Source organism: Centruroides vittatus, unplaced genomic scaffold (assembly GCF_030686945.1).
Source record: "Centruroides vittatus isolate TY-2023 unplaced genomic scaffold, ASM3068694v2 contig_717, whole genome shotgun sequence".
NCBI classification, from domain to species: domain Eukaryota; kingdom Metazoa; phylum Arthropoda; class Arachnida; order Scorpiones; family Buthidae; genus Centruroides; species Centruroides vittatus.
Genome location: NW_027122456.1, coordinates 66,512 through 79,249, shown reverse-complemented (window position 1 = coordinate 79,249; position 12,738 = coordinate 66,512). Strand labels below are relative to the sequence as shown.

The window sequence follows — 12,738 nt, the reverse complement described above, 5'->3', positions numbered from 1 at the left end:
GATAACCATCACCCGCCGCCATATTCAAAAATGGAGCGCATTTATAGATAATAGACTATTTGGACTTCAGGATCGATAAAAATTATTATTTTATAGATTTACAATGACATTTTATCCTAATTTAATTCTAATGAGAATTAACTAAAACAAATAATTGCTTTCATGAGAGATTGTTGAATGACGTTAGAATCGCTTTAGTTTCTAAGATGGCCGCACAAACTGGTACGTACTTCTTATGTGGGTAATTACTATCTCTTCATTCTTTTATAAATGTATTATTTAATATAAAAATTATCTTTAAATTCGAAAAATAAATTTAATTAATTAATTAAATCTACCGTCATTTATTATTTACTTATTTATCAAACGTGTAAACAAAGGCTACTGACGAAAAAATAAAAAATGACTGTTATTTAGAGGTTCGGCTAAACATATAAGTTTAACGTTGGTGAATATATAATTTCATTTATTAAATATAAAAAAAAACTTTGCTATTTTATTGTATAAACAATAAAATAGCAAAGTTTTTTTTAATTATTTAAGTTTTTTTTTACAGTACTCCACACAATTTACTCTACACCCTGTAAAGTATATAAATAAATTTTATGAGAATTTACACTATAAAAATGTCGAAATTATCGAATTTATTATTGTTGTTTATTAAAATAAAGTTATATCGAGTGAATAGAGATGACAGCGACCAATCATTTTCCATCTTTCACGCGACATCTAGTTAATAAGTAGGAGGAGAACACGTGGTTGTGTCAGTCGCATCGGTTCTCCTCTTTACATCTTTACTTCATAATGCCTTTGCTTAAGTCATGTTGTTGCTGGAGAAGTGTTAGAAGTGGGAGTATTGCCAGTGGAATATATACAGCTGTAAGTACTGTTTTCAGTTCTATATGGGGGCCCCCATATAGAGAATATTCTCTTTGATCGACCCCCTTAAAATTTTGCGTAATATAACGTGTAAATTATTTATGAATTTCCTATACGATTGATATTATTTGGAAATTATTTGATTTTTCATTGATCTTTTCAGTCCCTCGACCCCTTTTAAAATTCCATTGACGCCAAGGAGTCTATATATCGACCCTGTTAGAGATCCTTGTCTTATACTCATCACTATAACTGTATGAGGCCTAGGCATATTTGAATTAGGGAGCCCAGCGTAAATTGTATTTTGTTTCGGGGAGAGAAATATTTTCTTATAAAAGATTGGTTTGCGGTTACTATTGGTGGAGGCCCTTTGTTGCTAATAGGTTAATTATGATTTTTTTTTTTTTTTCATCGAAGACTCAAGAAATCCAAAATTAACGAGAAAAACATTAATATATTCGTAAACAATACTTTATTTACGGATTTGTATATTTATATGTATTGTTAAGGCCTCGCGTAAGCTCAGGCCCACACTTTTTATATGCATCATTTGTGATGGTAAGGGTTACGTGTTATAGATTAAGGTCACCCCATTTTTATATGCATCATAATTTGATCAAAGGTAAGGGCATGTTATATGTTATAGCTTAGGGCCATAAGTTTAAATTATTTTCTGCTCTGTACGTTATGAACAATTTTCACCATACGGGATTTTTAGTAAATGGATCAGATCAGTTCTTTGGAATAAGGGAACGAAGGAGTGTTTCTTAAGAGAACTTTCTTTGAAAAACTGGCCCTTAATTAGGTGTTAGACACGTAAAGGAAACCGTTCCACGTTGGTCGAACTCGAACCCGAAACCAGTGTCCCAGTACAATTGTTCAGAGGTGTTATCCACTCGGCTACTGGTAGTGTACAGAAGCAATTTTTAAAATTATTACGTATGGATCTAGAAGGGGAAATTTACACACTTGAAAAGAAGAATGCCAGCTTTCCAACACGTATCGAACGATACATAACAAATGGCATTTAATTTTTATTTCTAACCTGATTAAGTAATGATTGATGCAATTATTTGTACTACATTAACTGAATCCCTGAATAAATCTTTCTTAATACGTACAAAAATTCAGTAAATTCATTTGTAAACGTGCAGTAATTGATCCAAATAATCTCCCTTGCCTTTACTTCGATGCTCATTATATTCAGATGTAGAAGATTAATGTGTGAAAGATCTTTTATTCAGGTAATCTACAATTTCAAGAGGGATTTAACGCTTACTTTGAGATATATTTCTGATAATTGCTTACTATTTAATGCATTTTAAAAATATTTTTCTGTAAAATTAATACTTATCTTTAAAAATTAATATTTTATGATATACGTTTTTCTTTTGGGTACATATCTGTGAGAGGGAATGAATAGGTTACAGAGGCTGTCCACTTTGGGAGATCCGGAATAGATTCCGGATTAGCAACCTCCTGGGATTTTTCATGGGCCAGTTACATCTAAATTGAGGATCATCTTGCAGCTCCCATTGTGGGTTTGATCTAACGCAATGGGAAAAAGACACTATTAGTATCCAGAAAAAGCTAAAAATAATATATATATATATATATATATAAGAATTACTCACGTAGATTAGAGTGTAATCTACTTAAAATAGGGGTGCAAACGTAAGTGATGCTTCAGGCTGCATAATGGTGAATTATTTTTAAACGGTATGTGATATATAACTGAAATATGGTAATTAATTAAACAAATACAGTGAAACCTGGCTAAAACGAAAAATAATTCTGGAAACAGAAGGATTTTTTACGTGAAATGATATTAGAAGTCATACCCTGTCTAACGCGGAAACTTTTTGATACCGATTGCTTCTGAATTAATAAAAGAACTTTCTTAATGTCATGCAATATTTAAAGCTACTGCATTGTTTAGATGAATTATATTCAGAAAATTTTGATGCAAAAATTTATAAATAACAGCAATATCGAAGAAGACACTTGAAGACCCTTATGCCTGCTTCGATAAACATTGCTCCAGATCTACAATGTCCGATGTCTCTTGATGAATTATCTTGTTTGTGAGAATTTCTCTATATATTTTTTTATTTATTTACCCATTATTCATTTACGCTAGTCGACCCCATTGAGGATCATATTTTATCAATATAATTAAGATCCAGAAGAAGGTTGGCTGGCACATGTGCCACAGGAGCACTTGTGAGGAATTTTTTAGGACGCAAAATGCTATAAATTTCGTTTATTTCTTATTCTAAAATATTTAAAATAATAATTGTTGACTTTGTATGGCCCTCAAATTCAAACTTAGGCTTCCCTATTGTATATAATTCTCATTGTGTTACTTCAATTTAGCGCCACGCTCGATTTAGTGCCAGTTTTAGAGGCGAACAAATGCTGACATTAAACCGAAATCTGAAAATGTATATCTTTGTAACTTAGTACATTACATGAGAATTCAATTTGATAAATTATATATGAAACATTTAAATCGATTTATTTGAAGATAAATAATCTTGAGATATTATATTATTGTGTTTACTGTATACTAATTAAAGATATTTAAAGATTAATTAAGTAAATGATATAAATTAATCTGATGTTAACTTCCTAATTCGTTCTGAAAGCAGCATATTAAAACATCGATTAAAAATTTCTACGGATAAAGAAATTTCCGATTTATTTTCGAGGCCAACCTGCAATAAAGGACAACGGACATTATCTCAAAACGTTTTTTTTTTTGTTCTGGACGAAAATGATACAAAATAACCTCCAAACAACGGACATTCTGTACGTTTCCGTATACGAGGTTTGTCCGTATTTATTTCTATTTATAGAGAAATTTAATAACTAAATTATATTTAAATCAAGTGATTTGTCGCTTCTGTTTTAAACAATACAAGAAAAGAGTTGGGTAAAAAAATTTTTCTGTTTAAAATTACGAATTGTTTACTGATTTCAATTTTAATTTTTGAGAAAATTTTGTATATTTTTACATAACTTTTTTTTATGTTTAACTTTACAAATTTTCTTTGAAGAAAATTAAATCAATTTAGTTAAATTCCCAATGTGTTGTGTATTCTCTCTGCATGTCGCGACTTGTTTATTGTAGGAAAATAAGATTAGTTATATTTTGCTTGTATATATTAAGAGCTGCTAAAATCTATTAACGTAGTCTTCTCAGCATTCCCTATTATTCTTCAGTGTTATATAATATAACAAAGATCATTTAATGCATCCGCAATGAAACAAAAAATGTTTTATGTTGTCTACTTTGTGTATATTTGTACTTAGAAGAGAGAGATGGAAGATGGAAGGTGCAGAAAAGAGAATTAAACACTTCAAGGAAGGGTCAACTCCAAAACGTCCAGACTATAGATATGTACTATGTGGTGTCTATAATAAAATATCCAGCAACGAGTTGCATAACTTTTCCGGTAAGAGTTAAAATTGCCTGTGGCGCCATCTGTTATGAGATTTTATTAAAACACTTATTACTTGTTAAAAATGGCAAAAAGCTGAGAGTTGAGGCGAGTTTTATTATAAAATTGTAAAAATACTAATAACGAGTCTTTATTAATACCGACCCTACTCGAGATACGACACGTGATTCTTTCTATCTTATCTCCTCACCCCCTCGACCTTTAACCATCAAAATTTGAGAACATTGATCCATCTTATACGGAAACCTCCCTGCAAAATTTCAGAAATTTTCGACAAAAGGAACAGAAGTTATTAAGTTTCAAAGTGGATGAATAAAATGGTGCCCATAACCACACAGAAAAACCCCTCAATTTTTTTTTAATTCTTGCCGTTTCGAGGATCCCCAAGTCTAGAAGTGTAAAAATCTTGGAAGGAGAGGTTAATTTTTGACAGATCGTCATACTTCCCCTCTGTTATATAACAGCCAGGAAACAAAACTATTACAGAATATCTGTTTTGTATGTGTTAGGATCCAAGCCAGTGGCTCAGGAGGAAGCCTTCAGAATTTAACTATTCGTGTAAAAATTATGACACTAGAGTAATAAATAATTAAATTCTCTGTTCGTATATGTTAGTAAAACAGTTTCATCGATGTTATTCGAATAATTTTATACCTTCCGAAAAGGGATGAAGCAATGGTCATCCTCAGAAGAGAGTAAAGCTTGCAGACAGATAATTGCATCAATAAATTTTTATTTATTTAATTTTTGGATGTTTTTTAAGACAGAAAGAAACGTCCCATGGTGGAGGATGTAAGGTTACACAACTCAATCACTATAATTTAGGGGAGTTTTACTCGATCTAAGGGTGAAACAAGTTCCCCGTTTGTCCCCTCTGCACACATTTCTAACTGACTCATACCCTATTTCGTGTCTCCGATGCATGATTTAAATCATTATACAGCAGGTTTTTATCGTAAATCATTTAACATTATTATTAATTTCATAAATAAGCGTGCTGATTGACAAGAAAAACAATTTGTTTTTGTTTCAGATTCGTCAAATTTATTATAAATACGAATGGAAATAAAAATAAAAATTACACTCTCTTGCAAGATTTTTTCACGATTTGAGAGATGTTTATTTGAAGAATGGTAACGTAATTCCTATTTTAAATGACTTTAATAGAATTCTCCATCTTTTATCCTCCTCTTCCTCCTGCATTTAAGCTGATTTTCTGAAATTTTCTACTCGAAATTCACTTCGTATAATTTAATATATTGTTCCCCTCTTATGTAATTGTAGAATAAAATCTTGTAGGAGGGTGTAAAATTCCAAATTCTATTATATGAAGTAATTTTATGCGTATATTAAAATATATATATTCGAAGTAGAAATTATTCATGATTTTCCGAACGTGAAACTACTTCCATATAATTTACAATTCTTATTGTCCTGTTATTTTAATATTTTAGCAGCGGAACTGAATGTATATAAACATGAAATTTTAAGACTTTTTAGCAATTTTTAGGAAAAATTTCTCGAAAATTTTTCCTAGAATTACATTTAGAAGAATTACATTAAAACCTGTATCCGGCGGACACTGTGTATACCGGGCACCCATTCTTAACGGATGAAACATCTAGTTCTGTGGTATTATGGTATTATTACTTTAATTAATTACTACTTAAATAGGGGCCAGTTTTTCGTAGAAAATCCTCCCTCTCCCTTTGAATATCGCTCTTGTGGTGAGTTGCCTTATTTTATCGTACCAAAACAAGCCTTATATAAAGCCTTAACTTTCATAAATTTAAATATAATTTCTGTTATAATAGATGACAATATTCATTTATATAGAAGCTGCAGAAGATTTACAAGGTTACGACGAGATATCTGTTTGTGTCCCATAACATTGTAATTTGTTGAAACACTCAAAAATATTAGGTCCAGATTAGTTACAAATATATTTAATTTCCTTCATCTAGTATCAGGATTTTAGTCTCTAATTTCAGATAAACGGAAACAAAGTAAATGGTTGTAATTCTAGTTAATACGCCTGTGTAACTGATCTGTAGTACATGAATGCACGATTTCTTTCAGCCAATTTGAAGCTTAATAACTCCCGTGCCTTTTGTCGAAAATTTTTCAAATTTTGCAAGGAGATTCGTGTGTTAGGACCATTGATGCTATTAAATTTTGGTGGTTAAAAGTCGAGGGAATGGGAAGATAGAGGGGGGACCATTATGTGTCATATCTCCAGCGGGGTCGGAATTAATTAATAATTTTATTCGTGAATATTTGAAACTCGTCTCTACACTCAAAGATAAGTATTTTTTTGCCATTCTACGATAATAAATAATATAAAATCACGAACAGATGGCGGCACGCGCGATTTTAACTCTTGCCGGAAAAGTTACACAACTTTTCGCTGGCTATTTTTGTAATTAATTTTAGTTTATAAAATACATAAAAATCGATTCATATAAAATAATAATACACAGAAACGAAAACAAAATTTTTCATTTTTACTTTTCAATAGGCATTTACATTTCATACGATGTTGAAAGTATTTATATTTATAATAGAATAACATTTACAAAAAAAAGAAGTTACTCAATTTTCATATAGATTAAATATTTTATTCATATTCATTATTCGAATATTTTCAATGTAAATTTAAGAAGAATATTACATTTGGATTTAATAGGCGCGCTTATAAAATAGTTCCTGATGGGAGACGACGAAAAAATAAGGAAAAATAAATCTGTTCTATCGAATGGGGGGCTTTTTTTGTAAAAATAATTTAATAAATAAAAAAAATAAATGAATTTTATATAAATTAGCACAGGAAATTTTTATTTTTAATGTAAAAAACTCTGTTAATTTTATTTTGTGGCTTAAATTGAGATTGCTGGATCCAATTAAAGATGCTGGGATCTCACCTAATTTTTAGTGAATATTTCAAGTTTATAGTACCAATTTATCAACTGAAAATACATTTTTGAATATACTGTATTTCTGTTAACAGACTTAATTAGCCACCTTGTATATATGTAATTATGTTATATGTAAATTTACATTGACTTCAGCAGTTTTTATACGATGTTTTAATAATTAAGTATTATTTTATAACACGAATAAGAAAATACTTAATTTTCTTTTTAGTTTTAATCCGATTATCGTTTTTTGCCGTCCAATTATCGAGTAACTTACATAATTAAAGTTGTATTAATTAAGTAAATCATTAAGAATTTTAAGCTCAAAGGTCACACAAGAAATTAATTTCTTTACTGTTTTTTTTAATAAATACAATAAACGAAACTTCTTTAAATTTTTAGTGTTTTTTATACCTCTTTTTTTCATTTTAGCCGAATGGACAAAAGCAATAAACACTGGCCGCGGGTTGACACCTGAGAAACGAACTTCCGCGTGCAGTTTTCCGGATTTTCTTCACGTCATAATAAGAGCCAGTGTCCCTTAGAAAACCTCTCGGAAGATATCCCCTTCACGTGTTACATTGCTGTATTATATTATACCAAACTATTCATTTTACATTACTTTATGAAAGTGCATTTTCCATCTTCTATCACGTCATTTATTACGACAAGTTTCAGTAGTATCAATAAAACAGGACAATCAGTAAAACATTCAGGAGGATTAATGATAAGGTTTCATTAGGTTGAGTAAAGCAGATTTTCGTAGGATCAGTAAAGTAGGTTTCAGTAGGACTAGTAAAGGAGGGTTTCATCAGGGTCAATAGAGCAGGTTTCTGCAAAACACATTAGAATACTACGTGTGTTTTTAGAGGATAAAACTTATATGTATTTTGAAAATAATACAAGTATACCATACAATATAGAAAATGTGGATTCTCCTATCAAGTCCATTTAATTTGCTGTCAAGATATTCTCTAATTGTTATTTCCCAATTAGAAAAGTCCTTATTTTCTATAATGAATATATAGAATCATATGAATTTTCACAGAGAATTGCTATTTATTGTTATAAAAATAGGTAAGAAAGAGCTAAATTAAACTGTTTGATTGATGATTCTTAAACTCGTTTATCATCCTTAATAATATAATAGATAATTTGTCAAAGATTCACAAAGTTATTATTATGTAAATAGTTTACATTACATAATAATTTATAAGTTATACAATGAAATTATTATTATATTACTATATAATTAGTTATATTTAAAATTAATTGTCATTTGGGTCAATCACCAAACACCATTATATTAATTACACTTAAAAATATACTGAACCTGTATAATTAATCTGGTGTTTCTTAATTCCCAGTGTAGTTATTAAGAAGAAAAATTTTTTAATTAATTTTTTAAAACATTTTTTAAATAAAAAACTAAATTAAAGTTGTAAAATTAAATTATAAATATAAATTTTTTGTTTTTTACAGATTTTATATTCTGTATTGTTCATTGTTGGCACTTATCACATATGTTTAACAGATAATCCTCCAGGTAAGACTTTTGATGTAATTTTTACTAATTTTATTAATTTAAACGTATTTAATTGATTAATTAAATTAATTTTTAAATAGCTCTTCTAGCATTTTCTATTGTTTTTATAACTTTATCAGCAATCTGTGTGATATTCTCAATCTTACTGTTGATTGCATTGTCTAAGGTAAATATACGAATTTTTTTAAATTGTTAAATTAAATTTAAAATATACTTTTCCCCTTTTAAGGCTAATTTTCTTTTTTACAAATTAATTTAAATGAATTTTGTAGAAAAACACCACCTTGTTAATTCCTTGGCTGGTTTCTGTATCGATTGCTACTTTTCTGGATATTGGATTGTCGTTTTTCATCATAAAAGATGCCGTAAGTGCCTTTGTTTATGTAAGGAATGCCTTATTTTATGTTATTACTAGCAGACCCGGCCACGCGTTGCTGTGGCTCAAAATGTATCTATTATAAATGTATAACGCCTCCCCCGTGGTGGGAATTTCAAAAAATCCCTTCTTAGTGTACTGTACATTCTCTTGACGTACCCTATTAAAACGCAATCAAACACGCATCTAAAATAGTATAATAGAAGCCGAGTTCTTCACGGTAAGCCTTAATCCTGTCCCTCTCCCCGCAGGGAATATCGAAAAATCCCTTTTTAGTGTATATTCTGTTGACGTCACCTATTAAAACGCAATTAAAAACGCAAAAAACCGCATCTAAAATAGTATAATAGAAGCCAAGTTTTTCACGGTAAGCCTTAATCCTGTCCCTTTCCCCGCTGGGGAATATCGAAAAATCCCTTTTTAGTGTATATTCTGTTGACGTAACCTATTAAAATCGCAATCAAAAACGCAAAAAACCGCATGTAAAATAGTATAATAGAAGCCGAGTTCTTCACGGTAAGCCTTAATCCCGTCCATCTCTCCCCAGTAGGGGGAATTTAGACGTGTATATTATATACAAACACTTGCGTATTCGAATGCAACGTTGTGTCAAAATTCAAAAGGAATCGGTAGGAACAAACAAACGTTATATTTTATTTATATAGATAGATAGAAAATGATCTGCTTTAGTCCATTCTAACAGAAAAGCATAATGCCTCACAGAAAAGCCAACTTAGGTTGTCAGAAGTTAGCGCCAACTGTTGGACATGAAAGCCTTAATCCATATATAAATATATTTTTGAAAGGGGGAAAATAGTGGTCTTCACATATGCCACAAACCTTCGCGGGAGTGTATTAAACAACTTCCCAAAGTTTCATGGCAATCGGATAAATAGTGTGGTAATGCATGAAGGACAGACACACAGACACACACACAGACAGACATACATTCGTTTTTATATATATAGATTAAGCCTTAAACGATATATTTCGAAGTTTATATACGACGAAACCTCGATTTTACGTCACTGAAACAGGAACTAATCGAACTTAGCTAAAGTGAAGTAATTGAAACAAAATCGTACAATTGGTAATTCACAGATAATGCAGGATTCTGCACCATTTGTTGGGAGAGATCTGTTCGTTGGGGCTTTACCAGGGTGAAAATACTTACGAATTCGCTATATCGAGGTTTCATTATGGCGATGTGATCATCCATTTAAATTACTAACGAATTTAAATTTACTTTTCTAGATTTTCGATCCGTTTCTAGCAATATTATTTATCATAGATTTGTTCATTTGTGCTCTAAATGTAAGTAATTTAAGTAAGTTTTAAAATTTATTTATTAATTTAATTTATTTTTTTTTATTTATATCGAATTTATTTTATAGATTTACAGCTTCCTCTGTGTTTTATCATTGTACCAGGAATTAACATCACAGATTAATAATGATAACGTGAGAAATCAGGTTTGTATGCATAATATATTAATAATGAACTTTTTAAAACACTTAACCGTTGTACAGTTAAACCTTTGTACAACGGTCACTGCAGGAATTTTTTAAAAAATTAATATCTTATTCATAATAGAAATTCATACTTTTTCATTAGAAATTAGTAAGATATAATATTTTTTATAAATAAAAATCGAACTTCTTATAATCTTTTTATATCTGGGATCATTGGATAGAATAAATTTAACAAGGTGTTTTCACGAATTTAATACGTATGTAGTAATATGAAAGAGTTCAATAAACCATGCAGCTCTCTATTAAATGATTTCAGATTTGAATTAAGTATGAAGAATTAATTGTTGATTTATATAATGTTATTATTCAGATGAATCAGAAAGCTGATAGCTACCAAAAATACACTCGAAGTGTCTCTCCGAATCCATCATCAGAACCTCCGACTTTGACTGACGTCAACAGAAAGACATCACTCCTTTCAGCAAAATCTAATCCTTACACTGAATTAACTGTAATTTCGGAAGAAAGAAGTCAAACCGATCATAACGAAACAAATCAATTGTCTACACAAAACACTGTACCCACTCTAAAACTAAAGATTTTACCATTAAAATGGGAAAATATTAAAGTATTTCTCACCAGAAAAATAAAATAAATACATGTATTAATTAATATATTAAGAAGCTGTTATTATAGTGTTGCTTGTAGAAGTGAAATTACGCAAATTGATTCATTGATTTCTTTTTTTTTCAGCCATTTCTACAGATTACGAATTGTATTAAATTTAATTTACATTAAGTTGTTTAAATTATATTATAATAAAGAAGAGTTTATTATTATTTATTGTTTATTACTATTACTTTTAATGACAATAAGCTGGACTGAAGAGGGTCGACGTACTGTACCTTGCGTATGGAATCACAAAGCACGTAACACATATTACGGTTTTCTTATTTTCTATTACAATGCATCTAATTACTGTAAATGTTCTTTGAATATAAAACAGAACAACATATTAAACAGATATTAAACAAACGTTTTACCCAGAACGGAAGGATATACGATGAAACATATCATAAGAAATGCAGCTTTACTGCCTATGATAAATGAGTCTAACCGAATGTTTTTTTTATCGTTTGTATGTTATTTTTAAACTTTATCTTGTCTTTTCCAATTTCGAGTTCGAAAAATAAACACACTTTCTTCCCCTCAAAATATGGCGGTTTGTTCTACAGTGAAGTTACTTCCCGCTTCAAGTACAGTACGCCGCTAGCAGTAACAGAGCGCTGCAGCTCCATATGTAATTAATATATATATATATATATATTATATATATACAGTATATACATAATAAAATTTATATTTTAACATAGCAGACACTGTTAATTCGAACTGGATTGTGGTGCATTTGGTTTATTCGAATTAATATATCGTTAAACTTATTTGTTGATGTTGTTCGGTAGTATCTAGAAATGGACTCGTTTTAATTTAAAATGTTTAAGGCCGTCACTCTAAGTTCAAGTTAACGAGAATGTACTGTATTAAAAACAATGGAGAGATTTTTGATCTTAATTATGTAGAAAATTATTAGATAAATGTTAAAAAATATACCTTAATGGTAAATTCTTTAGTTACGATTAACATATATCCACAATTCAATCCGATGGCATTTTCACAAAAAAATTTCATGAAACATATCAGCAAAACTGGAAAATTATTATTGAATATTCTGCTGTAAATAAACATAGAAGAGAAAATACAAGAAGCATCAAACCTTAATTTTATGCGTTATCCGTGAAGAGTTCATATTCAATTTTCGGATTTCTTGAAAGTTATCGAAGATCTGAAAATATTTAAATTATTGTTAAATTTAAAATAATAATAATTTCATTAATTAAATAAATTAAATGACTTACAGAACTAAAACCCTTTGAAATCACAAACATAAGCACGAGAAGAATGAAGATGATAGTTCCTACATAAAATACCCATTGCGCTTTCAAATTCAGAGTTTTAAAAACGCCGTTATAAACGACGGATCCAAGTGAGAGGCCAGTAAAACCATAACAGAGAGCGAACATATCTT

General features: G+C 29.8%; 1 protein-coding gene across 1 annotated transcript; it reads left to right on the top strand.

Moving 5' to 3' along the window:
* Positions 1 to 728: 728 nt before the first annotated feature.
* Positions 729 to 11,334, top strand: LOC136980589 (uncharacterized). The gene is made up of 7 exons (XM_067276730.1): positions 729 to 879; positions 8,741 to 8,804; positions 8,885 to 8,970; positions 9,077 to 9,169; positions 10,435 to 10,494; positions 10,575 to 10,652; positions 11,023 to 11,334. Exons 1-7 carry the CDS (start codon positions 805 to 807, stop codon positions 11,305 to 11,307), a joined length of 741 nt encoding a protein of 246 aa, XP_067132831.1. The 5' UTR covers positions 729 to 804; the 3' UTR covers positions 11,308 to 11,334.
* Positions 11,335 to 12,738: the final 1,404 nt, after the last annotated feature.

Coding starts and splice junctions, on each gene's coding strand:
- LOC136980589 (XM_067276730.1), top strand. CDS start 805: ATGCCTTTGCTTAAGTCATGTTGTTGCTGGAGAAGTGTTAGAAGTGGG. Junction 10,495..10,574: donor TGTTCATTTGTGCTCTAAAT/GTAAGTAATTTA, acceptor TTTATTTTATAG/ATTTACAGCTTCCTCTGTGT. Junction 10,653..11,022: donor ATGATAACGTGAGAAATCAG/GTTTGTATGCAT, acceptor GTTATTATTCAG/ATGAATCAGAAAGCTGATAG.